At 55.6% G+C, this 25,863-nt stretch overlaps 1 protein-coding gene across 1 annotated transcript in view; it reads left to right on the forward strand.

The window, feature by feature from the left end:
* The window catches only part of COL26A1 (collagen type XXVI alpha 1 chain), a gene marked incomplete at its 5' end in the record, with an annotated part of 177,846 nt that extends 165,482 nt beyond the window's left edge, over positions 1–12,364 (forward strand). The window contains 6 exons of the mRNA XM_081257567.1: positions 672–755; positions 2,680–2,732; positions 6,770–6,805; positions 7,969–8,016; positions 9,886–9,970; positions 10,767–12,364. Of these exons, the coding sequence (XP_081113693.1) occupies positions 672–755; positions 2,680–2,732; positions 6,770–6,805; positions 7,969–8,016; positions 9,886–9,970; positions 10,767–10,927 (467 nt within the window). The 3' untranslated portion in view covers positions 10,928–12,364. The remainder of the gene's footprint in view (positions 1–671; positions 756–2,679; positions 2,733–6,769; positions 6,806–7,968; positions 8,017–9,885; positions 9,971–10,766) is intronic.
* Between the last annotated feature and the right edge of the window lie 13,499 nt (positions 12,365–25,863).

Raw genomic sequence — 25,863 nt, forward strand, 5'->3', positions numbered from 1 at the left:
GACAGTGGGGAGTGGCCCAGTGGGGGCACCTGGCTGGCCAGGACTGAGCACCCGTAGGAGGCCACCTGCCGTGAGGCCTATGGAAGGGCTCTCCAGGCTTCCATGAGTGGAGGGAGAGGCAGAGGCAGCCACCGCCATCCAGACATTTCCAAGCCTGGCTGTCTGGTCCTGGCTCTGAGAATAGGGCAGGGTGAAGTCACACGGGGCTCACCCTGGAGAGACCCAGGCCATTAGACAGACTCCACCCGGCTCTGGGGCCCTGATGGAGGCAGCCCAGGGCCCTGCAGCTCAGAGGGGTGGGCAGGGAGGGCTTCCTGGAGGAGGCCCCACAGGAATGAGCTAGTCAGGTACGTCAGGATGGGTATGTGAGGTGGACCCTGGAAGAGCGTCCAGCCTGGGTTGTAAGCAAGGTGAGGCCAGAGTCAAGGGCCTGGAGTGTTCAGGAAGGAGTTTGTGCTTTAAATGGAGCCCACGGGGCTTCCCCTGCCCTCTGGTTTGGCCTCTGTGCGCTCCTCTTGAGTCGTGGGAGCAATGGCACCTGCTCGCCAGGGCTGCAGTGAGGCCCAGCGGGGCTGGGCATGCCCATCCTGGCTCCGGGGGATCTCAGCTCTAGCCCCCCAGCCCCGCTGGCCCTGCCCCCCAGGTCACAGGCTGCTCTGCCCTTCCCGCAGATGCAGACGCACAGCTGGCCTCTGCCGCCGTGGACACGGTGCTGGCGGGCGTCCCAGGGCCCCGGGGCCCCCCCGGCCCTCCAGGTGAGCACAGAGGGCAACAGCACAGGCTGGTCTCCACTGGTAACCCCTCCTGGGCTTGGCCTGGACCAAGGGGCCTTGAGGGGGGCAGTTGGGGGTCATGGCCTTGGCAGGGCACTGGGTCTGCCCCAGCCAGCAGTGGCTTGAGGTGGGGCCTCTTGCTCCCGGGCGGCAGCTCCCCTGGGACTGGACACAGTGTTTCTGCCAGAACAAGCCCTGACACCCACATGATGCAGCCCCGGGCTGCCCTCGTGTGAGCCAGAGCAGGGATGCTCTGGGTATGGGGAGGCATGCATCTGCACGGGCGGTGTGGGGGCCATGCGGGAGACCCAGGGAGCTGGTGGGGCAGGTGCCCATAAGAGACAGGAAGCCCTGGGCCTGCAGGCAGAGAGCAGGGCCCTGGGGGAGGGCATGGGATGGGACCCTCACTGGGGGAGGAGGGGAGTGTGGGGAGGGACGGGATGGGACCCTCGCTGGGGGAGGAGGGGAGTGTGGGGAGGGGACGGGATGGGGCCCTCGCTTGGGGAGGAGGGGAGTGGGGGGCGGGGCTGGCACCCAGGTGTATGGGCGTCTCCTCTGACAGGTTCTACCTGTGAATGAAGGAGCAACAGAGGCCCTGGGGGCCGGCGGGTGGGGCGCCTCTTGATTAGGGCTCCAGACCCGGGCACTCATTCTCTGTCATTCATTCACTCTCTCATAATTCAGGAAATATTCACCGAGCACTGTTCAGCTGGGCAGTGTTCTAAGTTCCTGGGATACTTAAATAAACAAAACAAAGATTCCCGTCCTCGTGGTACTGGTACTTACGTTCTAGTGGAGAAGGCGAGCAGTACCCACATACTATCAGTGAATCCCATAGGGTCTGAGAAAGCAGGGCTGGGCGAGCAGCTGGGCCAGGGTGGCCCCATTTAAAAGGTCGTATTTGGAAAAAAAAAAAAAAGGTCGTATTTGGGAGTGAGCTAGGAGGGTGTTTGTCTTTTAGCTAGACTGAGTCCAGTTCGTCACCCCACCAGGGGTACACTTTCCTGCGGGTCCTCCCTAAGCATGCCGGGGGCACATTGGTACAGCCTAGCAGCCCAAGAGGCACAGACCTGTGCTGGCCGCTGGGGACGGAGGCTTCACTCTTCCAAGCATTTGGGAAGTTCAGTCAGGAACACCACTCCCTGCGCTGCACCCGTCAGGCCTGGCCTGACCCTCTGGGCACTCCCTGGCCTGTGGTGGGGGGCAGGCATGCGAACCGACAGTGGCCAGAGGTGGCGGCTCGTCTGTGTCAGGGCTTTGCCTAGAGAAGAGGTGGGGTAGGTTCCTGGAAGACTTCCTGGAGGAGGTGATGCTTAGCCTGAGACTAGTAGCAAAGAGTTTGCTGGGGTGTGGAGGGGTTGGAGAAGCTCCAGGAGGAAGCAACAGCATCGGCAAGGGCACGGATGCAGAGGAACTTTCCAGAAGGGGGTATCTGACTGATGAAGGTGGAGGAGGCTGGGCTGACAGGGACCTATTTGAAAGGTCACTCTGGGGGGCTGCGTGGAGGGCAGATGGTCAGGCAGCAGTTGTAGTAACCCAGGCAAGAAGGATGGCCTCAGAGGGGTCAGGTCTGAGGTCCCGAGGAGGGAGAGACTCAAGATTTGCCGGGGGACTAGCCGGCTGGGGAGGGGCTGCGGGGTGGCCCCGTGGATGAGGCTCTGGTTGTGGTGTCAGGGCTGCAGGGAGAGTGGGTGGAGGTGGGCTCTCCGCTCTGGCGGTGGACAGGGGAGGCCAAGGGAACGGGTGCTCCCTCCCCCACCATTCGTTCACCGCACCTTCCTTTGCTGCCCATGGAGACAGACCCAGGGCAGGGGCTGGGGTGGGAGAGTGGGAAGGTCCTCTCCGGAGCTGATGGGGGCAGCGGGCTTCTCTGGCCCCAGGTGACCATCTGTGACTCTGCCGGCAGGGCCCCCTGGACCACACGGTCCCCCAGGACCCCCAGGTGCACCAGGATCCCAGGTAAGGTCTTTTCCATTTCTGGCAAGGGAGGGGGCATTGTCTAGCCAGGAAAGGAGGAGCCAGGCTTCTTACCAGCACAGTTGCTCAGGAAGGAGCCAGCCCACCTGGCCGGTCCCCACCTGGGTCCAGGCGGGCCCCAGGGGAAGGCAGGCGTGGGGTCCTGGTTTTGTTAGCAGCAGTGACCCTCTGCTGCCCACTCTGCCTACGCCAGGGAGGTGCTAACATGGCTCCCGGTTCATAAATGAGCTGACCCAGGTGCCACCCTAGGTCGTCCAAAGTGTGTGGTGGAGCTGGGCCAGTACCACAGAACGTCCACCCCGGCCCGTGGCCCCTCCTCAAGGAGGACTGCCTGTGGGGGGGGCACTCTGACGCCTGACTGTGCGGCCCGGAACCCCAGCTGGCTCTGCCTCCCAGCTGTGTGGCCGTGGGCAGAGCCAGGGCTCCGGCTTCCTCAGATGCTAAGACGGGGTGTACAGGGCCTCCCTGGTGGATTGTCACAGGGAGTGAAAGAGAAGTAAATTGCCAGGGGGATGTGCCTTGTGCTGCAGGGGCCCAGGGGCCTGGGGGGAAGGTCACATGGAGGAGGGGGCGGTCCTGGACGTGGAGGCAGCAAGGGTGGCGGCTGGGGATGTCTGCATGGAGCTTCCTGCAGCCCCTCCCCTGGGTCTCATCCAGACCGAGGGCTCCGAGGTCCCTGGAACTCAGGCCTGGGTCGGGTGGAGTGGCTGAGAGGTGCCCTCCTTCCCACTGCAAGGGAGGTGGATCCGGGCCTTGGCCCTGTGGGTGCTGGGACCTCAGGAGTCCCACACATTCATTCATCCCTTTAGTCATTTGACAAATATTCTCCAGACACAGGGAGGGCACCAGCCACGCCAGCCGAGGACACAGCCGGAGCCCGGGGCCACAGGCCAGCCCTCTAGAGCACATGTACTAGACGTCAAAGAACCAGTGCCCCACGGCTACTGATCTCTCTCTGTTGTCCCCCACGTGTTTTCACACCAGGAGGATGTGGCGTGGAGGAGAAGGGCCAGTGGGGTGCACGGCGTAGGGCAGAGCCAGGGTGGATGTGGTACAGACCAGGCCGGCAGGCGGGGCCTGGGGGTGGGGGTGGCTGCAGGGGGGACAGGAGGCCCTCAGACCTGATCTGCCCCTGAATCAGGTGGGGTGGCCAGGTTAGCCAGGGGTCTGGGCCCCCCAGAGCGCCCTCCTGGCCCCTCAGGCTCCCAGCCACAGGCCCAGGCCCCAGAGAGAAGGGGTGGGGGCGGGTGGGAGAGAATGGCAGTGACAGTGACAGGACTGCAGTGAGGGTCGGAGAGGCCCCGGGAACTGTAGGAGGTTGGCAGGGGTCGTCTGGCCGAGCTCCACACGCCAGGAGCTCTGTGCCAGCAACGCGGTCTCTCCTGGTTCTCCGGTGCTGGGGGCTCCCTCCTCCCTTCAGGCTGGGCCTGCTCAGCCCTGACAAAAGGGCAGGAAGAGGGGGAGGGGGGCACGTGAAAGGCCAACAGATACTCTCACGGAAAGGGCTGGGGGCAGTGGGGCTCCTCCAGAGGCCCAAGAGCACAGTGACAGGGCAGGTCAGCGATGTGAAGGGATCCCATCATTCTATCCCAGCAGCGATGGGGCAGTGGAGGCTCAGAGAGACTCTGTCACCTGCCAGAGTCACACAGCAGGGCAGCAGAGTGCCAAGAATGCAGTGGGTGCTTTGGGGTGGTTGATCCTGCCGGCCGGTTGATTTTTAGGGTCTCCCAGGCCCTTGCGGGCAGGGCTGCCTTGGGTGGCTGTGCAGACCGTGCCCACAGCAGCCTTGTGGGGACCCAGGGTCTGCAAGATTCCAACAGGTTCAAGGGGACCAAGTCAGAGCTGCTCGTCCAGCCCCGCTCAAGATGGTGTGACCGGGCATCGGCACGGGGAGTCTTCAGGCTGGTGGCATCTTGGCCCCTTTCCTTCTTGCGGTGGTCCTTCCTTAAACCTGAGGGTCTGTAGCCAGGGCTGGGATGCCAGGGGCACCAGACAGTGCCCGGCCTGTCCCTGGCTCCCCAGGGCCCCACTGAACAGGTGTCGAAGAGCCCCCTTCCAGGACCCACTGCCAGGACCCACCGCCAGGACCCACCGAGGCCCCTACACTGCAGGGATGGAGCTGAGTTCCAAGGCTCCATTGTCCCAGTATTGACAATGTCAGAATGGCCACCAAATGGGCTGGACTGTGGCTTCACTGTGGATGGTGGGGCCAGTCTGATGACCCAGTCTCCATCTCCATCCTTGCCAAGGAGTCGAGGCCTCTGAGAATTGGCAGTCTGTGGGGAGGGATGTCTCCTAGGCAGGGGTCAAAGAAGAGCGAGAAGGGACAATAACAGGGGACCACGTGGTCCCGACTTTCTCGAGTGGGATGGACAGCCCTGGGTTTGAAGCCTGGTTTTGCCAATTTCCAGCTGGGTGACCCTGAACAAGTCCTTGAGCCCCTGGGCCTCAGTTTCCCCATCTTTGAAATGAGGATAAAAGTCCCTTCTGGGTAGGTTCGTTGTGAGAAATAATGGGGAAAACAGGTGGAGAATGCCAGGCTCTTCGGAGACCCTTAATGAATGCTATTCATTAACTATGTATGTCCTGGGGCCTCACTTGCTTCAGACACTGTACTGGGCACAAGAACAAGGACGTGGCGGGCTTCCCCGGTGGCGCAGTGGTTGAGAGTCCGCCTGCCGAGGCAGGGGACACGGGTTCGTGCCCCGGTCCGGGAAGATCCCACATGCCACGGAGCGGCTGGGCTCGTGAGCCATGGCCGCTGAGCCTGTGCGTCCGGAGCCTGTGCTCCGCAATGGGAGAGGCCACAGCAGTGAGAGGTCCGCGTACCACAAAAAAAAAAAAAAAAAATGAACAAGGACGTGGGGATCGCTGTCCTCCGGTAGCTGATAGTCTAGTGCAGGAGGCAGACGTGATAGAGAATAACTGGGAAAGGACCTATGGTGACAGGAGCGGGTGACAGATAGGAGGAGGTGATATTCTGACTGAGACCTGAGGAACCGGAAGTCCTACAGAGATGCCAAGAGCGTTCCAGGTCGAGGGAAGGGCAGGTACGGAGGCCTTGATGCAGGGAAACACCTGGCGCATACTGAGCGGAGGAGAGTGTGGGGTGAGATGAGGTGGGGAAGTGGGCAGGGCCTTACCTGCAGGGCTGATGTGTGGATTTGGGTCACAGTGGAAAGGGGACTCATCGAGGTTCAGGGAGGGAGAGTCCGTGACCTGATTTACAGCTTTCCAAGGCCCCTCTGGCTATCGCGGGAGGGATGGAAGGCGGGGGAGGCGGCAGTGGAGCAGGGAGACCAGGGAGGAGGCCACAGCAGCACAGAGGAAATGGCAAAGTGAACAGACATACTTAGAAAGTGAACCTGACAGGTCTGGCTGATGGAATAAATTTGGCGAGGGAGGGAAAGGGGAGGTTAACTCCAAGGTGTGTGTGGGAGCAGCCACGGGACCGTGGAGCCGTTTCCCTTCCGAGAGGAGAGACTGCAGGGTGGGGGCGGGTCTGGGGGGGAACCAGGAGTTCCACTTTGGAGAAGTCGAAGGGGGCACCTCCTGGCTGGCCGGGGGAGGGTGCTGGAGGATGGCTGGATGCACAGGTCTGGGGCCCTGGGGAGCCTTCCAGCTGGGCATCAGCGCTGATGGGGAGTCCACGCAGGCACCCTCACAATCACCGTTGCTGTCACTCGTTCTCTGAGGGCCCCTCTCTCGCGTGCTGGGGGGATGTGCGCTTTGCCATCCGGTCCCCTTCTCCGAGTGATAACCATACTTGGCATTGCCCCATTTCACAGCTGAGGAGATGGAGGGCTCAGCTGAGGCCCAGGGTCATACACAGGCCAGGAGCGGGGACGCCAGGACCGGGGAGGCCCCCAGCTGTGGCCTTCGTGTTTCCTCTATGCCATCCTCCTCCCTGCATCCATTTTTCAGATTTCCAGAGCCCAGTGCAGGGGGAGGGCGAGCGGAGGACTGAGAGGTTGTCAAGGGCAGGCAAAGCCTAATCTGCTTTGTTTGGTTTTCTGCAGGGCCTGGCTGGAGAGCGGGGCGTGACAGGGCCGCCTGTAAGTGTGTGACCGTGTGGATGGGCCACCCCCAGGACGATGGGCTCTGGTGCAGGCCCAGGGTACCAGGTGGACGGGCATCTGCCCCAGGCGGCCTGGCTGAGTTCAGCCCCCCAGCCTCCCCAGGCATGGCCGGATCCAGCCCAGCCAGGATGGGGCGGGGGGAGAGAAATGGGCAACCTGGGTGCAATGCCAGCTGCCCAAGTTGAGAAAGGGTGACTTTGGGAGGTGGGAGCCCCCTCACTGAGCGTATGAAGTAAGGACTGAGATAGCCTCCTGTTGCGAGGCTTGGATGAGAGTCCTGAGGTCCCCTCCAGGGAGCCCAGGCCCCTGGGTTAATGTGCTGTGTGACCTGCAGAGTCCCTTGCCTTCTCTGAACCTTCTAGGAATAGAGACATAGATAGCTGACCTCTAATTCCCCTCTTGGAAATAAGAATTCATGAGTCTCAGCCCCTATCTTCAGGGTCAAGGAGGTGGGTACCTCCTTCATGCCCAAGTCTTATGTCAGGGGCATGGGGCTGGGGGGAAAGGGGTGGATCTTTGGTGAGCATCTTCTATGTGGAAACCCTCTTCATCCCTAGCGTGTTTAAGCTTCACAGTAACCCCATGAGACAGTGTTTTATTTTCCCTATTTGCCAGAACTGGCAGCTACGGCTCAGAGAGGTTAAGCAACTTGCCCAAGGTCACACAGCTAGGCAATGGTAGAGCCAAGATTTAAACGCAGGAGTGTTAGCCACCAAAGCCATGCCTTCTCCAAGCTTATTATTGAGATTGATTTATTTAACCCTCCTAATAGCTCTATGAGGCTATTATTACCTCCATTCTGGAGATGGGAAAATCGAGGCACAGAGAGGTAAAGTAACTTGTTCAAGGTCACACAGGAGTAAGTGGCCACCTAGGTGTTATTGTGAGGCTGATGTTACTGGCCCCATTTTAGAGTCAGGGAAGCAGAGACCTGAGATGCAGGGGACTTGATCCCTGGAAGGGCCAACACCTGAGCTCTTGGGGTTCCAAACCTGACTCTTCCCTCCCTAGAAACAGAATTAAGCCCCTAAAATCAACCCTGTGCCAGGCTGTGCAGGGGTGCCCAGGGAGAGAAGCTGGAGAGGGTGGAGAAGCGCCCCACCCCGCACCCATCATTGATTGCATGACTTTCTTCCCAGGGCGAGCCTGGTGGGAAGGGGGAAGAGGAGGAGAAAGCTACCGCCGAGGTAACTGTGCCCCTGGGCCCGTGCTTCCCTCCTGCCCCTTGGCTGTGTCTCAGCAGGACAGCGGGTACCCAACAGAGCTGGACTGACACCATCAGCCCTGAGCCGGGCATCAGTCATGGGGTGAATGGGGTCCCAGCCCAGCGGGGGAGACAGCTGAGTGAATAGCAACTGCAGCACAGGTTGAAGTTGGCTGCAATGGGGTAGCACAGATGGGGTAACCAGCCTGGGGCCTGAGTCGGGGGGAGACCCTGCCGGAGAGGGCAGGAGGAACCACGGACCTGCAGAAAAGACCTTTCTTTTAAGGAGGCTTCAAGCCGTGGGGTCCCTCTCCAGGGACTGGACCCTCCCATGAGAGCACCTGGCACATGGGTGTGCCCAAGGTTGCTGTGGTGGACTGAAGGATACATGGGCACGTGGATGTGGGAGAGGACGATGAAAGAGTGAGGTTGGGAGCACAGGGGCCAGGGCACGATGGGACGGGGAGGGGGCACAGATGGAGTGCGAGCATGGCTGTGGGGAGCCATGCCTTCTGGGACCAGGAGAGGAGGCTGGGGACCAAGGTGATGGATAAAGGGGGCAGAGGCAGTAGAGCCAGCAGGAGAGGTCTTGCAAGCTGAGAATGAGTCCCATGGGATTGTCAGGGCTCAGCGGGCTGGCCAGCTCAGTGGGTACACAGTGCCCCTTAACTGAGTGAGCTGAGGGAGGTTCTAAGCCGGGGGTCGGGGTATCTGCAGAGGTTGGAGGCGGACAGCTGCGGGAGGCGGGCTGGGCTGGAGGGGTGAAGCTGGGGCCAGGGGGCATTCCAGAGGTCCTTGCGGGACTGGAGAAGGGGGAAGAGGCTGGAATCAGGGCAGCCGTGGTGGGCACAGGAGGCAGTGGGAGGAAGATGTGGATGCAGGGGTCACTTGGGATGGGAGACAGAGAGGATACCCACGACTTCCCCCGCCCCATCTCATCGGCATGCATCCTGTGGCCCAGGGACTGAGGCTTAGCCGGGTCCTGACAGAGGGGGCCTGGACCGCCTGCTCCTCACTGGGACACCCCCATCCCAGATGCCACCCACAGCCCGGCTTCTCACGGCCTATGGTGGGAAGACCTCTCTCTTGTAACTCAGTAGCATGCTTTTGGTTTTCTTTTGTTTTAAGCTAAATTAATCTGAATGTCATGACAGAGCTGTCATGTTCTACCAGCCAAAGATGCCTGTTTGCTGCTGACTCCAGGGCGGGGCCTTGTCTCTCCACCATCACTTTTTATTTCAAAGTGGCCTTGTCACCTGTCTTCTCAATTAATCAGCTCATTCACGTGTCTCGACACACGAGGTCCTTCGCCCGTGTGTGGGCTGTGGGTCCCAGAAATGCAGACGTGCCCTCATTGCGTCCTCCTGCCGGCATTCCAGAAGCCGTGGCTCTGCCCGCTCTTTTTCTCGCCCGGGTGACCACCCTGGAAATCTCTCGGGTGGGCAGTGCCAGGAAGGAGACAGGCAAAGCACCCCCGGCCCGTGGGCCCGTACTAGGTGCTCTGCCCACAGCTGAGTATTTTCTGGAAAGAAGGGCACACAGAGGAAGCGGCAGGCAGCCACGGGAGCAGGACGAGCCCAGGCTGGAGGCAGACAGGTCTGGGTGTGAAGCCCCGGTCGGCCATTGCCAGGCTGTGTGGCCACAGGGCTCTGGTTACCCTCTCTGTGCGTCAAGTTCCGCGTCTGTGATTAGTAATTGGAACCCCAGCCCTGGCGCCAGGATGTCCACCCTATGATGGCTGCTGTACTGATGTTGGTGACGGGGGGGAAGTGGGGGGCGTGGGGAGGACTGGGACAGTACACTGAAGCAGGACAGCCCTGACCTTGGCTGCTTCCTCCGCCCCCACCCCCAGGGCGAGGGGGTACAGCAGCTGCGGGAGGCGCTGAAGATCCTGGCTGAGAGAGTCCTCATCCTGGAGCACATGATTGGGATCCACGGTGCGTGGTGACCAGGACCTGCGGACAGGAGACCCACAGGCGGCCGCCGAGTCCGCATCTCCCTCTGTTCCGCCTCCCTGCTGCCCTCGTGGTGCTGCCTCTGGTGCCTGCTCTCCCTGCCCCAGTGGCCCCTCACTTGGCTGCCAGTCTGGCCCTGTCCCACCCCTGCTCAAGGACCCTCCGTGGCTCCCTGCTGCCCGTGACCGACATCTAGGTCCCAAGTCCCTCTCCAGCATAGCCTGGTGTCCGGTGACACACAGCCGTCATCTGGTTACCCCAGGCCCTTTCCCACCTCTGCACCTTTGCTCAGGCTGCTCCCTCGGCCTGCTGGGCACCAGCTCCCGCTTCAGGACCCGCTCCAGGATCTCTTCCTCCCTGAAGCCGCCTTCCTATCTCCCCACCATATGCTCTGCTGGGCCTTCTGTTCCCTGATGGGGTGGGGTTTCCATGTCTCTCCCTAGCACTTCTGCAGGGCCTGGAGCCTGGCCCTGGTTAGCATTTATTGAAGAATGGATGAATGAGTGGATGAATGAGTGAATTGGTGAATGAATAGATGAGCAAATGGGAGAATGAATGAAATGAGCACGTGGATGAGTGGATGAATGAATGAATGAATGAGTGTATGAATGAATGGATGAATGAGTGAGTGAATGGCTGCGTGAGGAGTAGAAGCCAGCTGCTGCTTTGTCGTGTCCTTGCTGGGCACAGAGCTTCTGTTGCTGGCGGGGCTGGAAGTGAAGGTGCTTTGCTTGCTCCCAAGGCCCTGTGCAAGCCCACCCTCCTGCTCTCCTTCCAGATCCCCTAGCCTCCCCTGATGGGGGCTCCGGCCAGGATGCCGCTCTGAGAGCCAACCTCAAGATGAAGCGTGGTGGCCCCCCACCCGATGGCTCCCTGGCTGCCCTGCTTGGCCCCGACCCTGGGCAGAGGAGCGCTGGCCGGGCCAGCGGCGGGAAGTAAGAGGCCAGCGCTCCAGGACAAGCCCTGACTCCGCCAGAGACCCAGCCCCGGGGCCTGTGCTGGCACCTGAGGACACCCGGAGTGGGACCGGGCTGCAGGCCTGGATGATCATCAGGGACACTGGCTCCTGGGGGCTGGGGGCCTTGGGGACAGATGGCAGCTCCAGGGGCAGGGGCCAGAGGCCAGAGCCCTGCCCTGGTCCCTTCCTTCCTCACCCGCACTCCTTGCTGGAGACGGGGTCTGGTGGGCCGGGTGGGCTGTGAGAATAGTCATAATACTCATCATTTACTGGGTCCCTGCATCATTTGGGCCTGTCCGAGGAGCTTCCCTGCATTGTCTCATTTAACCTTTAGGAGGTAGGCTTGTTACCCCGACTTTACACGGGGGACAGAGGCTTGGAGAGGATAACTCACCTGCCCAAGGCCCCCGGACTATGATGGCTGGGGCAGGGTTTGAACCCATGTTCTCTCTACCCTGCCTGCTTCCCCTCTTCACAGGGAAACTCAGGACGGGTGTCGGGCCAGGTAGCTCCTGAGGCTCCAGCTGGGAAGGAGGGCAGGGCCCTGCCCAGCATGAGACGGCGGGGGCCCTGGGCTTCCTTCCTCAACTACCCTCCCTGGGCTCGGGGTCTGCTCCACGGGTTGGGGAGCAGCTTGGCCTGTAGCTGCTCTCGGAGGCCAGGGAGACCTTGAATAAACCCAAAACAGTCACGTGGACTTGGAGACCGTGAGAGAGGAGCGTTGGGGTGCAAGGACCCTCAAACTGAATTGGCATTGCCCACCGCTGCATCCCAATCTCTCTGACCCCACCCACCCTGCCAGGGCCTCCCACCGTTGAGCTGGGAGGAGGGAGGACTTAATGCAAATGTGCACCCTCCAGGGGCCGTCCCTGCAGCCCTGCCCTCTCCCAGGCTCTCTGGGAAGCTGCAGGGTTGGCCACTTCTGCATTACATGGCAAGTCCTATGTCCCAAGGAGGAGGAGGGATTGCTGCCTGATTCCCAGGCGCTGCTGGAGAGAGATGCTCCGGCCCTCGGCGCTGTGGTTCCAGCCAGGCTCCGCAGCAGACACCCAGGTCCCCGGTGCCCCAGAGCAGCTCTCAAGGCCACAGTGCTCGAGGCCTCTCCGGTGTCGGGTGCCCTGTGCCCTGGACTGGCCCTGGTGCTCCTCTCTCGCTGTCTCAGCGAGGGCCGCAGACTCAGACATTCACAGGTGCTGGCACCGCCCCAGGTGCGTCTCCCCTTGTGGCAGGAGCGACTCGTCCCCACCGCCCTTGGTGCACCGGGGAGGCTGTGGCCTGGTCCCTCTGGGCCCTGGTAACCTCTCCCTGCCCTTGAGGCCTCGACTGCCCCCCTTGAGGCAGGGCTGGCCGTGTGGGAGCCAAGACGTGGCTTCCTGCAGGTCTGTCTTCACGGAGGGGCGGTCAGAGGCAGCGGGAAGCCTGTAACCCTCTGACAATAAAGGTGCTCTCCCCACTGTGCTCTGGTGTCCTGTGGCAGCGGCTGCTGGGGAGGCTGGCTGTGCCGGGTCAGCTTCGGCCAGGCCCAGCCCCAGGAGTGTCCGACGGGAGCCCCTGGGAGCCAAGGTGACCACAAGGCCCTGAGGCAGGGAGGCCTGGCTCTGCCCCCTGGAGCCCCATGGGGGGCTGGAAGAGCGAGGGGAGCCCCTCAGAGGCTCCCCACCCTCTACCCAGCAGCGCTGCATCTGGGCTGGGCCTGGGCCCCGCTTTGCTAGATGGAAAGTGAAGTGGGGAGGGCTCGGGGCTCTGGGCAGAGGGACCCCTACCCACCATGCTCCTGCCCCGGGCCTGGGGTCCTGGACATTTTCGTCCACTTGGGGGCCCAGCATCTCAGACCTTCCCCTGAGCCCTCAGCCGAGGTGGGGGACTGGCTGAATGCCACCCAGGGCTTCCTGCAGGCTGTGTCCAGCCAGAGCTCACCCTTGCTGGGGCCACCCCACCACACATGAGGGGACCCAGGGGAGCTCTGCACTGATGGCAGCCCCCTTCCCGTTGCAAGACCCTGTGTTCCCAGACGGAAGCTTCGGGCTTGGTGCCCCCTGCCCCCGGCCCCGCATTGTCTCCCTAGAATATCCTCGTCCCGAGCTGGCACTCCACAAACTCCCTCACAGCAGGGCTGGGTCTGGCTGACTTCCACCTTCCCAGCCCACCTCCCTTCCCCACGCCCCCGCTGAGGGCCTGGCCCAGATGAGACATTAGTTTGTTAATAAAGGAATGCCTTCCCCCCAGATGGGGACACCCACCCCATTACCCAACAAGAACACCTAGTGACGGCTGCTGAGAGCTGCTGCCGAGCCCGGCCGCAGTGACCCACCGATGCTGCAGGAGGCCATCCCCGGAAGGTCCACTTCTAGTGACAGTGGTGAATCCTGTCCAATATGACATGCCATGTGGCCACATTGAAACAATGGAGGGGGCAGCTGATCTGCTGGGGTCTGAGGAAGAGCCTCGGAGGAGAAAGGGGTCTTCAGGCATCAGCGGGAACCTGCTAAGCTGGAAAGGGCAGGGGGAACAGCATCGGCAAAGGCTTGGAGGGAAGGGGGCAGCTCATCATTGGTTAACCCCTTGGGCAGGGTTGCAGGAGGGAGAGGGTGGGATGGGCAGAGGTGTGAGTGCTCCCCCCGAGGGTTGAGCCCCCTTTTCTTTCTCCAGCTCACTGGAGCCCTCCCTGCCCAGAGCACCCCCTCTTTGTGGGGTGCAGCCTCATTGATGGAGCAGTGCACCTCCTGGGGCTATGCGAGGACCGATGCCATCTGACAAGCTAAGCCCCCCACCGCTTAGTGAAGCAGGACACGAGGCATCTCGTTCTCACTGAGCCAGCAGCAGATGGGGGGCCCTAAGAGAGATTGTCCTGCCTTACCCAGGACCCCAAATCTGCTGCCCCAGTGGCCCCCAGCCCATGGTCTGCATGGGCCTCTTTCCCTGAATGTCTGAAGGACAGACCCCACAAACATCAGCATCCTTAGATCCAGGGCTGCTGTTTGGAGGTGGGGAGGTGTAGACTGAGCACAGGCGGGCAGGGTTCATGTCCACATGCACACAGAAAGACCCTCAGTGCAAACAGGCAAGTGGGCCGCGTGGGATGGTTCAAAGGGCAAGGGCCTGGCTCTGCCCGGGCCATCACGGTCCAGTGCAGAACTCTGCAAGGTCACAACCTGAAATCAACCTGGCCTTCCTGGTCCTTCTAAAGGACATTTGTCAAAGTAGGAGCGTAGAGCATCTTTTATTGAACAGTTGGTTAGCTGAACGTATAAGTTTTAAATACTTAAACGTACGATGCCTCCCTTTGTACCCTGGCCCTGGACCCTGCACTTTCCGGGGCAGGCCTAGGTTGGGGGCTGGCAGAGTCTGGAGTGACCCTCCCCCTAGGACTGGATGTCCAGGTGCTCCCAGGCCCATCTCAGAGCCACTGGGAGCAGAAGGGGTTCAGGAGGGAACCAACGTCCAATGGGGGCTCGTGCTGGATGTAGCTCCTGAACTCATAGCCAGGGACCCCCCAGTCTGGCCTCTCCCCTCCGTCTGGATGCTAGATCGATCTTTCCGAAATGCAAGCCTGGCAGCATTCCCCCTTAATCATGAATCTGCAGTGGCTCCCTTGTTTCTGGCCCCCAGCCTGGGCTCTGCAACCTGGTGCCATCATCCGGGCCTCCATCTTCCTGGCTGCCGGCTACACAAGAGAGGCACCACCTGGTCTCGTCTCTGTGCAGCCTGTGGGTGCTGGTGCCCTGCAAGGCCAGCGCTTGGTGCTTGCAGGACGTGGGAGAGAGCAGGGGGTGCCTGGGGCGTCCGGCACTTAGAGCCCCATCGGGAGCACAGCTCTTGGCTTTGGGCAAAGGCCTCAGACGCATCACCTCCTCTGACCCCTGCAGCCTGACAGCTGGGCTGTGTCCCTCTGGTCCTAGGTTCTGTCATGACCATGAGCATCTTTGTGGTGATGTGTGGAAACCCTAACCTGCTCAGCCTGCAGGTCCCAAGATGGATTCAGATGGTGGGGAGCATTGCTCAGAGCGCCCCTAGGATCCATGACTGGGCTTCCAGGGCCAGCACCCTCCTCTGCCTGAAACTGCCCCTCTCCCTGCAGCTCCTGGGGACGGGGTTCATGAGGGTCAGCCCAGTGCAGGGGATGGGCATCTCTGAGCTCCTAACCCCAGCCCCGCCTGCAGGGTCCGCCCAGGGGGTTAAGGAGGGAGAATTGGCTCAGGCCGACCCCCTGGCCTCCCCTCCCCTCACTTCACCCCGCACCCCCTTCCCTGTCTCCTCCCCCGAGTCTGCTCTGTTCTACATCCTCCAGCCACCCTCAGGGCACACCAAGCCTCCCTCCAGGCAATGCCTCCTGCACACACTTCTCTCCTGTGCCCCAGTGTCCAGATCAAACCAGGACAGGGGCCGACAGCTCTTTACTAATACCTTCCCTTCCAGACCCCCCTCCCCCAGAACGCTGAGCAGCCCTAGTCTGCAGGACCCTCTTCTCCTCACCCTCCTGCCTAGCTGAGCCCAGGGAAGGCACAGGCTCAGGCAGGGCCCCGGCTTGGGCCCCCCTTTCCTTGGTCTGGTCCCCAGGGTCTCCTGGGCAGGGTAGGTGTGGGACCTGGATGCAGCTCCTGAACTCATAGCCAGGGACCCCCGCCAGCCCCCCTTAGTCAGCCACCAGCCATAGCAGAAATTCAGGATCCCCTTAGTCAGATGGTGACTTCTGGCAAGTGCCCGGATGTGGTGGCCACAGTGAGCGTGGAGGGGACTCGGGCTGGGCTGACCTTCAGTAGCTCCCACTGGGGCAGCGAAACCTGTAGTTAAAATATCGAAACACCCCTGTGCTGACGGACCCCAGCTCCTCACATGCCCCCCACCATCCCGACCCCTCCCGTAGCCTCCCCAGAATCTAGGACCCCGCTCCAGTGCTAGGAAGAGGACCTGTTCTGATGGGTGAGATCCTGTGCCATACGGATAATAAAATATTTTTAACATCTCTCCCGACATGGGCAATGAGAAGCTGATGGCAGGAGCCGGGGCTGAGGGGGTACGCTTTGCCGCTGCTCGGGGCACATCCTGACCTCAGGCAGAAATTCACAGCTGATGTGCTGCCTTGGGATGGGGAGCCGGATGGAGGAGCTGGATGGTCATGGTCAAACACTGAGAAGTGGGCCAGAAGCCCTGGTGAGCCCAGGCTGGGGTTCCTCTTGGGAATTCCAATAGGACCCCACGTTTCCTGCTGCACCACCTTGGGATTGGAACTCAAGAACATGGTGACCTGTTTCCTGGGACCAGGAGGGAATCAGGGTGAGGCTGGAAATTAATCAGACACTCGCCTGACCCCCAGGGGTTCAGAGGTCACCTGTGAGTATCTCTTTTCCCAGAATGCACTGGGCGAGGTTGGCCCCCTCCAGGCTGGGGGGAAGGGCACTTGGGGGCACATTCTTCTCGTCCTGCACTTGGCATGTCCCAAAGACACACAGGGGGCTATTCTCCTGCTGGATGGGCAGGAACTGCCAAACTCTGGCCCTGGGCCCCAGCCAGACGTGGTCCAGGTGCTACTGGGGTCCCCCAGCCCTCACCTCCCTGGATCAACAAGGCACCCTCACAGCTCCACCCCCCACCCCACGTCACCCACTCGGCTGTGATCTTCTTGTGGGCAGGGTCACACGTGTGCCCAGCTCTGATCACTGCAGTGAGTCACAGGACGTTCACAAAGGAGAGGGACTCCTTCCCAGACCCCAGAGGCAGTGACTGAGGTGGTGGGTAGGGGGCCAGGTGGGCATCCAAGACGGTTCTGGTCAGAACAGAAGCCCCTCCCCACTGGCAATCCCACACCTGCAATCCCAACTACCTCGAGGTTTCTGGAACACCTCTCTGCCAGACCTGTTTTATGGATTATAAAAAAAAGAGAATTTCATGAGATTTGCAATTACTTGAATTCCAGGGAGATTTATCTCCAATGTTATTAATAAATTCTAATGCCACCTATAACTTTCAATTCCCAGTTAATTAACATGCAGTTGGTGCATTGTAAAAGGCAAATTAAATATTTTCTCAGGCGGGGGCTGGTAAATCTAATGAGCCAGTGTGTCCCAAAGGAGACAGCTGGGCTCACACGTCCCAGTCTCCCACCCCCCCATATTGATGGGTGTGTGACATGTTGATGGGCAAGTGATAACCGGGCTCAGTGTCCCCATCTTAAAAGGGGATCACAGAACCCGTCTCCGGAACTCTAACGGTATCTGGGGTTGAAGCTGGTTTTTATTCACATAAATACAACTTGAAGGGGATTCAGGTGATAATTAGAATCCAGAGTCTGGCTCTTTGCTCCCATGGGCTGAGTGACCGGACCAGTTTCCCGAGGCTGCGTTAACAAATTGCCAGAAACTTATCCTCCACGGTTCTGGAGGCTGGAATCTGAAATCAACGTGTCTGCAGGGTCGTGCGCCCTCTGACGACTCCAGGGGAGAATCCATTTTTGCCTTTACCAGCTTCTAGTGGCCCCAGGCATCCCTCTGGCTCCTGACTCCATCAATCCAACCTCTGTCCCTGTCTTCACGGCCTTCTCTCCTATGTCTGTCTTGTCCTCTACGTGTCTCTCATATGGACACTGGTCACTGGGTAATCCAGGATGGTCTCTTCATCTCAAGATCCTTGACTTAATCCCAGCCACAGAGACTCTCTTTCCAAATAGTGTCATGCTCAGAGGTTCCGCGATTGGGACTTGGACATATATTTGGGGGCCGTTCTTCAGTCTATGACAGTGACCTTGGGCAAGTCACTTAACCTCTTGGGGCTTCCGTTTTCCTTGTCCAACAAAGGGCTGCTTCACTGAACTAGTAAGAGCAGCTGCTGCCGTGGGTCAGGCGCCATGGCGAGCCCGTCATGTGCATTGACTCATTCAGTCCCCACGCCAGCCCCAGGATTTGTCATCTTCATTTGTTGCAGGTGATCAAATCCAGGCACCAGGGGGTTAAGTGACTTGCCCCAGGTACCAAGTCGTGGGGCGAGGATTTGAACCCAGGCCACCTCACCCTGCAGCCTACACCCCCCTTTTTGTAACTGAGCTTTTTAAAATCAAGCAATAATTCACATGCCATTCAACTCACCCATTTCAAGCGTACAATTCAGGGGTTTTTAGTATATTCAGAGTTGTGCAACCATCACCACAGTTGATTTTAGAACATTTGCGTCCGCCTAAAGAAATCCCACATCATTTAGTAGTACCCCCCAATCCTCCTGTCCCCCCCACCCCTAGGTAACCACTGATCTGCTTTCTGTCTCTATGGATTTACCTATTCTGGACATTTCATAGAAATGGAATCAGACACTTTTGTGTCTGGCTTCTTTCACTTTGTATGATGATTTCAAGGCTCATCCATGTTGTGGCTGTATCAGGGCTTCATTTCTCTTTGTGGCAAAACAAGAACCTATATGCTTAACCACTACAATGACCTGTAAGGTCCCTGGCCGCTCTGAAAGCCCCTCTGTAGGACTGACACATTCCAGAAATCTCAGTCAAACCCTGAGGTCTGATCTGTGAAGATTCTGTAGGACTTGGGGAACAGAATCTCTCATCCTCTCTGCCCGCGGCACTGTCCTCTCTCTTTACAAGATTGCTGGCGTGGCAAGAGCCTTGGCGAGGCCAGGCACCAGTGGGTGAGCTAGAAGACCAGCCGTCAGGCCCGGTCACTCCTGAAGTGCAGCTTCTCGGCCCTCACCTGGGGCAGAGCTTCCTGATCTTTCTCACAACATGGCTCACAGGGAATAGGATATTATTTGCACAGCACTCGGGGTAAACAGCCAGAAGTGCACCCAGCAATGTGCCCAGCCCAGGGTCTCTGGCTGTCCCAGCACCACCCTGGTAGCCTCCAAGGGCCGCCACCTGAGACTGCCTGGAGCCCACCTGCAGCACAGGCCTGGGAAGCTCTGATCTCGGGCGTCAGGGCTCTCACCCAAAGGATGCTCCTGCTGGGTGTGAGGCGGGAGGAGATGCTGGCTCTTCAGGGGCCAGGCCTTCAGACCATCCTCTGTCACTGGTTAAGGAGGGGAAGGGAGGTCACGAGATGAAGGATGCCTGGACCCGGGCTCTACAGGCCTCGGTACCCGGGTCCTCACGGAGAAGAGGAAGGGGGTGGGTGGTTAATTAAGCCTGGAGACCCAGGGCCACCAGCACTGCCTACAGCTGTGCCAAGTGGAAGGCCAAGGGCACCAGGCTGGGGCCCCTCACACTGACTGCGATAAGGGCTGCTTTGGTTATAAGCGAGATGAACCCATTCCAAGGGCCTCCGAGAGTAACAGGGCTTGTTGCAAGGCTCCAGGGACCGCAGGGGACCCAAAGGATAGGGGCGGGAGCAGGGGCAGGCCCCAAGGGAATAACACCGGATCTGAGTCAGCCCTGGGGACCTCTGCAGCTGGAGGAGGTTGCTGATTCTCATGGCTCTGCTGCGTGTCCATCCCTCCTCTCACCACGATTTGTTGTCTGTCTCCTGCCTTAAGGCTTCTGCCTGCTCGTGGCTTCTGTGTGTTCCCACCACAGCTTCTGCATCTTCCCACCGTAGCTTGCCATGGCCTCTTGCTCACTCTTTTCTCACAGTAGGTGGCTTTGCGGTCACCCAACATTCAGGGTGGTTATCAAGCATCTTCACGGTCTCCACTCCAGGGCTCAGGCTCCCTGGCACCACCCCAGAGGAGGACTCCTCCTCCTGCTCTTGGCAAATGAACTCAGGTCCAGGTCTCATCCCCTCCAGCCTGGACACAGATACCTGATAGGGAAGGAGAACTCTGGGAACCTAAGGCCAGAACCCCAGAGAACGGGCAGTGTGGGCTTTGCTGCCTGTTGGTGGCAGAAGCTGCCTTCCCAGGAGGGGAAGGAATGCTTAGGGCCCCAAGCTGGGGTCCTCTGAGCCAACAGCGGAAGTCTCTGCTTTGTTTTACATCATAGCTGTATTCTCAAACATAACCGCTCCACCCCCACCCTCCAGCTATTCAAGGACCTTGATGACATCCATCCAGGTCCTCAGGATGTATCAGGAGTACATCACTCTCCACTTTCTCACCCCACCGTCCATGCCCCCCCCCCGCCCCACCCATGCTCCAACCACTCTGGCAGGCCCAGCTCTTAACAGATCAGACGTGAAAGGACCTTGGCCTTAATTTTCCTTTGGCATCATGGCTATAAAAGGAGAATTTTGTTTTTAAAAAAAGACAAAATCAAAAAGTGCATCTTAATTAGGGAAGATGTGCAGTGAGGCCAGACTGAGCCCTGCTGGGCACCAGCCCTCCACTTGGTGAGAACAAATGCTTTTAACACAGCCCCGTTGCCAAGGTGATCACCGCATCTCAACTTACTGAGGTGGCATTGCAAATCTGTGGGGAAAGAACAGATTATTCAATAAATTATGCCGGGACATTTGCTTAGCTATTTGGAAAGAAATAAAATTAGCTCTTTCCTTCACACCATACTTCAATATAAATTCCAGAGGATTTAAAGAATTAGATGTAGAAAGGGAAATTATAAAAAAAACTAGAAGAAATTATAGACAAATATTTGATCTTGGGGTGACTAAAGACTTCTAAACATAAAAGCAGTGGAAAAAATAAAAAGAATAAGATAGGTAGAATTTAATACTTAAAATTTAAATCTCTTTCTGTGTGTGTGTTTTTTTTTTTTTTTTTTTACTTTTTATTTTATATTGGAGTATAGCCGATTAACAATGTTGTGATAGTTTCAGATGCACAGCAAAGGGACTCGGCTATACATATGCATGTACCCATTCTCCCCCAAACTCCCCTCCCATCCAGGCTGCCACATAACATTGAGCAGAGTCCCCTGTGCTATATAGTAGGTCCACTGGTTATCCATTTTTTTTTAAGTTTATTTATTAATTTTTTAAATTAGTTTCTGCTTTATAACAAAGTGAATCAGTCATACATATACATCTGTTCCCACATCCCTTCCCTCATGCATCTCCCTCCCTCCCACCCTCCCCATCCCACCCCTCCAGGCGGTCACAAAGCACCGAGCTGATCTCCCTGTGCTCTGCGGCTGCTTCCCACTATCTATCTACCTTACGTTTGGTAGTGTATACACGTCCATGCCTCTCTTTCGCCTTGTCACAGCCCACCCTTCCCCCTCCCCATATCCTCAAGTCCATTCTCAAGTAGGTCTGCATCTTCATTCCCGTTTTGCCCCTAGGTTCTTCATGACATTTTTTTTTTTAATTCCGTATATATGTGTTAGCATACGGTATTTGTCTTTCTCTTTCTGACTAACTTCACTCTGTATGACAGACTCTAGGTCTATCCACCTCATTACAAATAGCTCAGTTTCGTTTCTTTTTATGGCTGAGTAATATTCCATTGTATATATGTGCCACATCTTCTTTATCCATTCATCCAATGATGGACACTTAGGTTGTTTCCAGCTCCGGGCTATTGTGAATAGAGCTGCAATGAACATTTTGGTACATGTCTCTTTTGGAATTATGGTTTTCTCAGGGTATATGCCCAGTAGTGGGATTGCTGGGTCATATGGTAGTTCTATTTGTAGTTTTTTAAGGAACCTCCATACCGTTCTCCATAGTGGCTGTACCAATTCACATTCCCACCAGCAGTGCAAGAGTGTTCCCTTTTCTCCACACCCTCTCCAGCATTTATTGTTTCTAGATTTCTCTTTTTTTTTTTTTTTAATTAGTTTCTGCTTTATAACAAAGTGAATCAGTCATACATATACATCTGTTCCCACATCCCTTCCCTCATGCATCTCCCTCCCTCCCACCCTCCCCATCCCACCCCTCCAGGCGGTCACAAAGCACCGAGCTGATCTCCCTGTGCTCTGCGGCTGCTTCCCACTATCTATCTACCTTACGTTTGGTAGTGTATATATGTCCATGCCTCTCTTTCGCTTTGTCACAGCTTACCCTTCCCCCTCCCCATATCCTCAAGTCCATTCTCAAGTAGGTCTGTGTCTTTATTCTCGTTTTGCCCCTAGGTTCTTCATGACATTTTTTTTTTAAATTCCGTATATATGTGTTAGCATACGGTATTTGTCTTTCTCTTTCTGACTAACTTCACTCTGTATGACAGACTCTAGGTCTATCCACCTCATTACAAATAGCTCAGTTTCGTTTCTTTTTATGGCTGAGTAATATTCCATTGTATATATGTGCCACATCTTCTTTATCCATTCATCCGATGATGGACACTTAGGTTGTTTCCAGCTCCGGGCTATTGTGAATAGAGCTGCAATGAACATTTTGGTACATGTCTCTTTTGGAATTATGGTTTTCTCAGGGTATATGCCCAGTAGTGGGATTGCTGGGTCATATGGTAGTTCTATTTGTAGTTTTTTAAGGAACCTCCATACCGTTCTCCATAGTGGCTGTACCAATTCACATTCCCACCAGCAGTGCAAGAGTGTTCCCTTTTCTCCACACCCTCTCCAGCATTTATTGTTTCTAGATTCCTTGATGATGGCCATTCTGACTGGTGTGAGATGATATCTCATTGTAGTTTTGATTTGCATTTCTCTAATGATTAATGATGTTGAGCATTCTTTCATGTGTTTGTTGGCAGTCTGTATATCTTCTTTGGAGAAATGCCTATTTAAGTCTTCTGCCCATTTTTGGATTGGGTTGTCTGTTTTTTTGCTATTGAGCTGCATGAGCTGTTTATAAATTTTGGAGATTAATCCTTTGTCAGTTGCTTCATTTGCAAATATTTTCTCCCATTCTGAGGGTTGTCTTTTGGTCTTCTTTATGGTTTCCTTTGCTGTGCAAAAGCTTTGAAGTTTCATTAGGTCCCATTTGTTTATCTTTGTTTTTATTTCCATTTCTCTAGGAGGTGGGTCCAAAAGGATCTTGCTGTGATTTATGTCATAGAGTGTTCTACCTATGTTTTCCTCTAAGAGTTTGATAGTTTCTGGCCTTACATTTAAGTCTTTAATCCATTTTGAGCTTATTTTTGTGTATGGTGCTAGGGAATGATCTAATCTCAAACTTTTACATGTCCCTGTCCAGTTTTCCCAGCACCACTTATTGAAGAGGCTGTCCTTTCTCCACTGTACATTCCTGCCTCCTTTATCAAAGATAAGTTGGCCATATGTGCGTGGGTTTATCTCTGGGCTTTCTATCCTGATCCACTGATCTATCTTTCTGTTTTTATGCCAGTACCAGACTGTCTTAATTACTGTAGCTTTGTAGTATAGTCTGAAGTCAGGGAGCCTGATTCCTCCAGCTCCGTTTTTCGTTCTCAAGATTGCTTTAGCTATTCGGGGCCTTTTGTTTTTCCAAACAAATTTTGAAATTTTTTGTTCTAGTTCTGTGAAAAATGCCATTGGTAGTTTGATAGGGATTGCATTGAATCTGTAGATTGCTTTCGGTAGTAGAGTCATTTTCACAATATTGATTCTTCCAATCCAGGAGCATGGTATATCTCTCCATCTATTTGTATCATCTTTAATTTCTTTCATCAGTGTCTTATAGTTTTCTGCATACAGGTCTTTTGTCTCCTTAGGTAGGTTTATTCCTAGATATTTTATTCTTTTTGTTGCGATGGTAAATGGGATGTGTGTGTGTTTTTATTGTTTTTTTTTTTTTGCAGTACGTGGACCTCTCACCGTTGTGGCCTCTCCCATTGCGGAGCACAGGCTCCGGACGCACAGGCTCAGCGGCCATGGTTCACAGGCCTAGCCGCTCCGCGGCATGTGGGATCTTCCCGGACCAGGGCACGAACCCGTGTCCCCTGCATCGGCAGGCAGACTCTCAACCACTGCACCACCAGGGAAGCCCCTCTGTGTTTTAAAGAACATTTTAATTAAATTTATTGGGGAACTACAAATAAGGCTAAGACAGTTGCAACAAATATGACAAAGGGTCATATATAAAAAGCAATTACAGGACTTGCCTGGTGGCACAGCGATTAAGAATCTGCCTGCCAATGCAGGAGACACGGGTTTGAGCCCTGGTCTAGGAATATCCCACATGCTGCGGAGCAACTAAGTCCGTGCGCCACAACTACTGAGTCCGCATGCCACAAATACTGAAGCCTGCACACCACAACTACTGAAGCCTGCACGCCTAGAGCCTGTGTTCCGCAACAAGAGAAGCCACCACAATGAGAAGCCCGCGCACCGCATCGAAGAGTAGCCCCCACTCGCCGCAACTAGAGAAAGTCCACGCACAGCAACAAAGACCCAACGCAGACAAAAATAAATAATAAATAAATAAATAAACTTTTAAAAAAGCAATTACAAATAAATAAAAATGAATGTTCCAATAGAAAAATGGCTGAAAAGAAATGCACAAAAGAAGAAATAAAAGAAGTCAAGAAACAGATTTTAAAATATTCACCTTTGCTGGTAATCAAAGAAATGCCCAGTAAAACACCAATGAGATTTTCCTCTCTCACCACTTATATTAAACATTGTACTGGAGATTCTACCCAGAGTAATTAGACTAGAAAAATACAGTCACCCAGATTGGTGATTGCTGGAAATTTGTTCATTTCATCTAGGTTATATAATTTCTGGCATACACTTATTCCTGGTATTCTCTTATAATCCTTTTTATTTCTGTAAAGTCAGTAATAATGTCCCCATTTTCATTTCTGATTTTAGTAATTTGAGTCTTCTCTCTTTTTTTCTTGGTCAGTCTACCGAAAGGTTTGTCAAATTTTCTGATCTTTTCAAAGAACCAAACTTTGTGTTTTGTTTTTTCTCTATTGTATTCCTATAAGGTAAAAATTTAGGTTATTTGTTTGAAATCTTTATTCTGTTTAAATATAGGCAATTAGAACTATAACACTCCCTCTCAGCACTGCTTTAGCTGCATCTCACAAGTTTGGGTATATTGTGTTTTCATTTTTATTCATCTCAAAGTATTTTCTAATTTCCTTGTGATTTCTTCTTTGACCCATTAGTTATTTAAGAGTGTGTTAGTTAATTTCCACATATTTGCAAGTATACTTCTGCTATGGATTTCTAATTTCATTCTGTTGAGACAGGAGAACACATGCTGTATGATTTCATTCCTTTTAAATTTATTTAGTCTTGTTTTATGGCCTAACATATGATTCCAACTGCAGATTCCAACATATGATTCCATGTGCACTTGAGAAGAATATGCATTCTAATGTTGGTTGGAGTGCCCTGTAGATGTCTGTTTATGTTCAGTTGGTTGCTAGTGTTGTTCCCTTAATTCTTTAGACCTGGTTTCCTTTAGTTCTCTGCACATACTTATAAGTGTATTTAAAGACTTTGTCTAGGGCTTCCTTGGTGGCACAGTGGTTAAGAATCCACCTGCCAATTCAGGGGACAGGGGTTTGAGCCCTGGTTCAGGAAGATCCCACATGCCATGGAGCAACTAAGCCAATGTGCCACAACAACTGAGCCTGTGCTCTAGAGCCTGCGGGCCACAACTACTGAAGCCCGCGCGCCTAGAGCCCGTGCTCCACAAGAGAAGCCGCTGCACTGAGAAGTCTGCGTACCGGAACAAAGAGTAGCCCCCACTCATCGCAACTAGAGAAAGCCGCACACAAGAATGAAGAACTAAAGCAGCCAAAAATAAATAAAAATAAGTAAATAAATAAAAAATAAATAAATAAAAGAAATGCAACAAAAATATTAAAAAAAAATTTTAATAAAAAATAAATAGGGCTTCCCTGGTGGCGCAGTGGTTGAGAGTCCGCCTGCCGATGCAGGGGACATGGGTTCGTGCCCCGGTCTGGGAAGATCCCACATGCCGCAGAGCGGCTAGGCCCGTGAGCCATGGCTGCTGAGCCTGCGCATCCGGAGCCTGTGCTCTGCAAGGGGAGAGGCCACAACAGTGAGAGGCCCGCCTACCACAAAAAAAAAAATAAATAAATAAAGTCTTTGTCTAGTAAGTCCAGTGTTTAGGCTCCTCAGGAACAGTTTCCTGTGAATGGGCCATACTTTCCTGTGTCTTTG

This window comes from Mesoplodon bidens (genome assembly GCF_964165515.1).
Source record: "Mesoplodon bidens genome assembly, chromosome: 15".
In the NCBI taxonomy this organism is placed as follows: Eukaryota; Metazoa; Chordata; class Mammalia; order Artiodactyla; family Ziphiidae; genus Mesoplodon; species Mesoplodon bidens.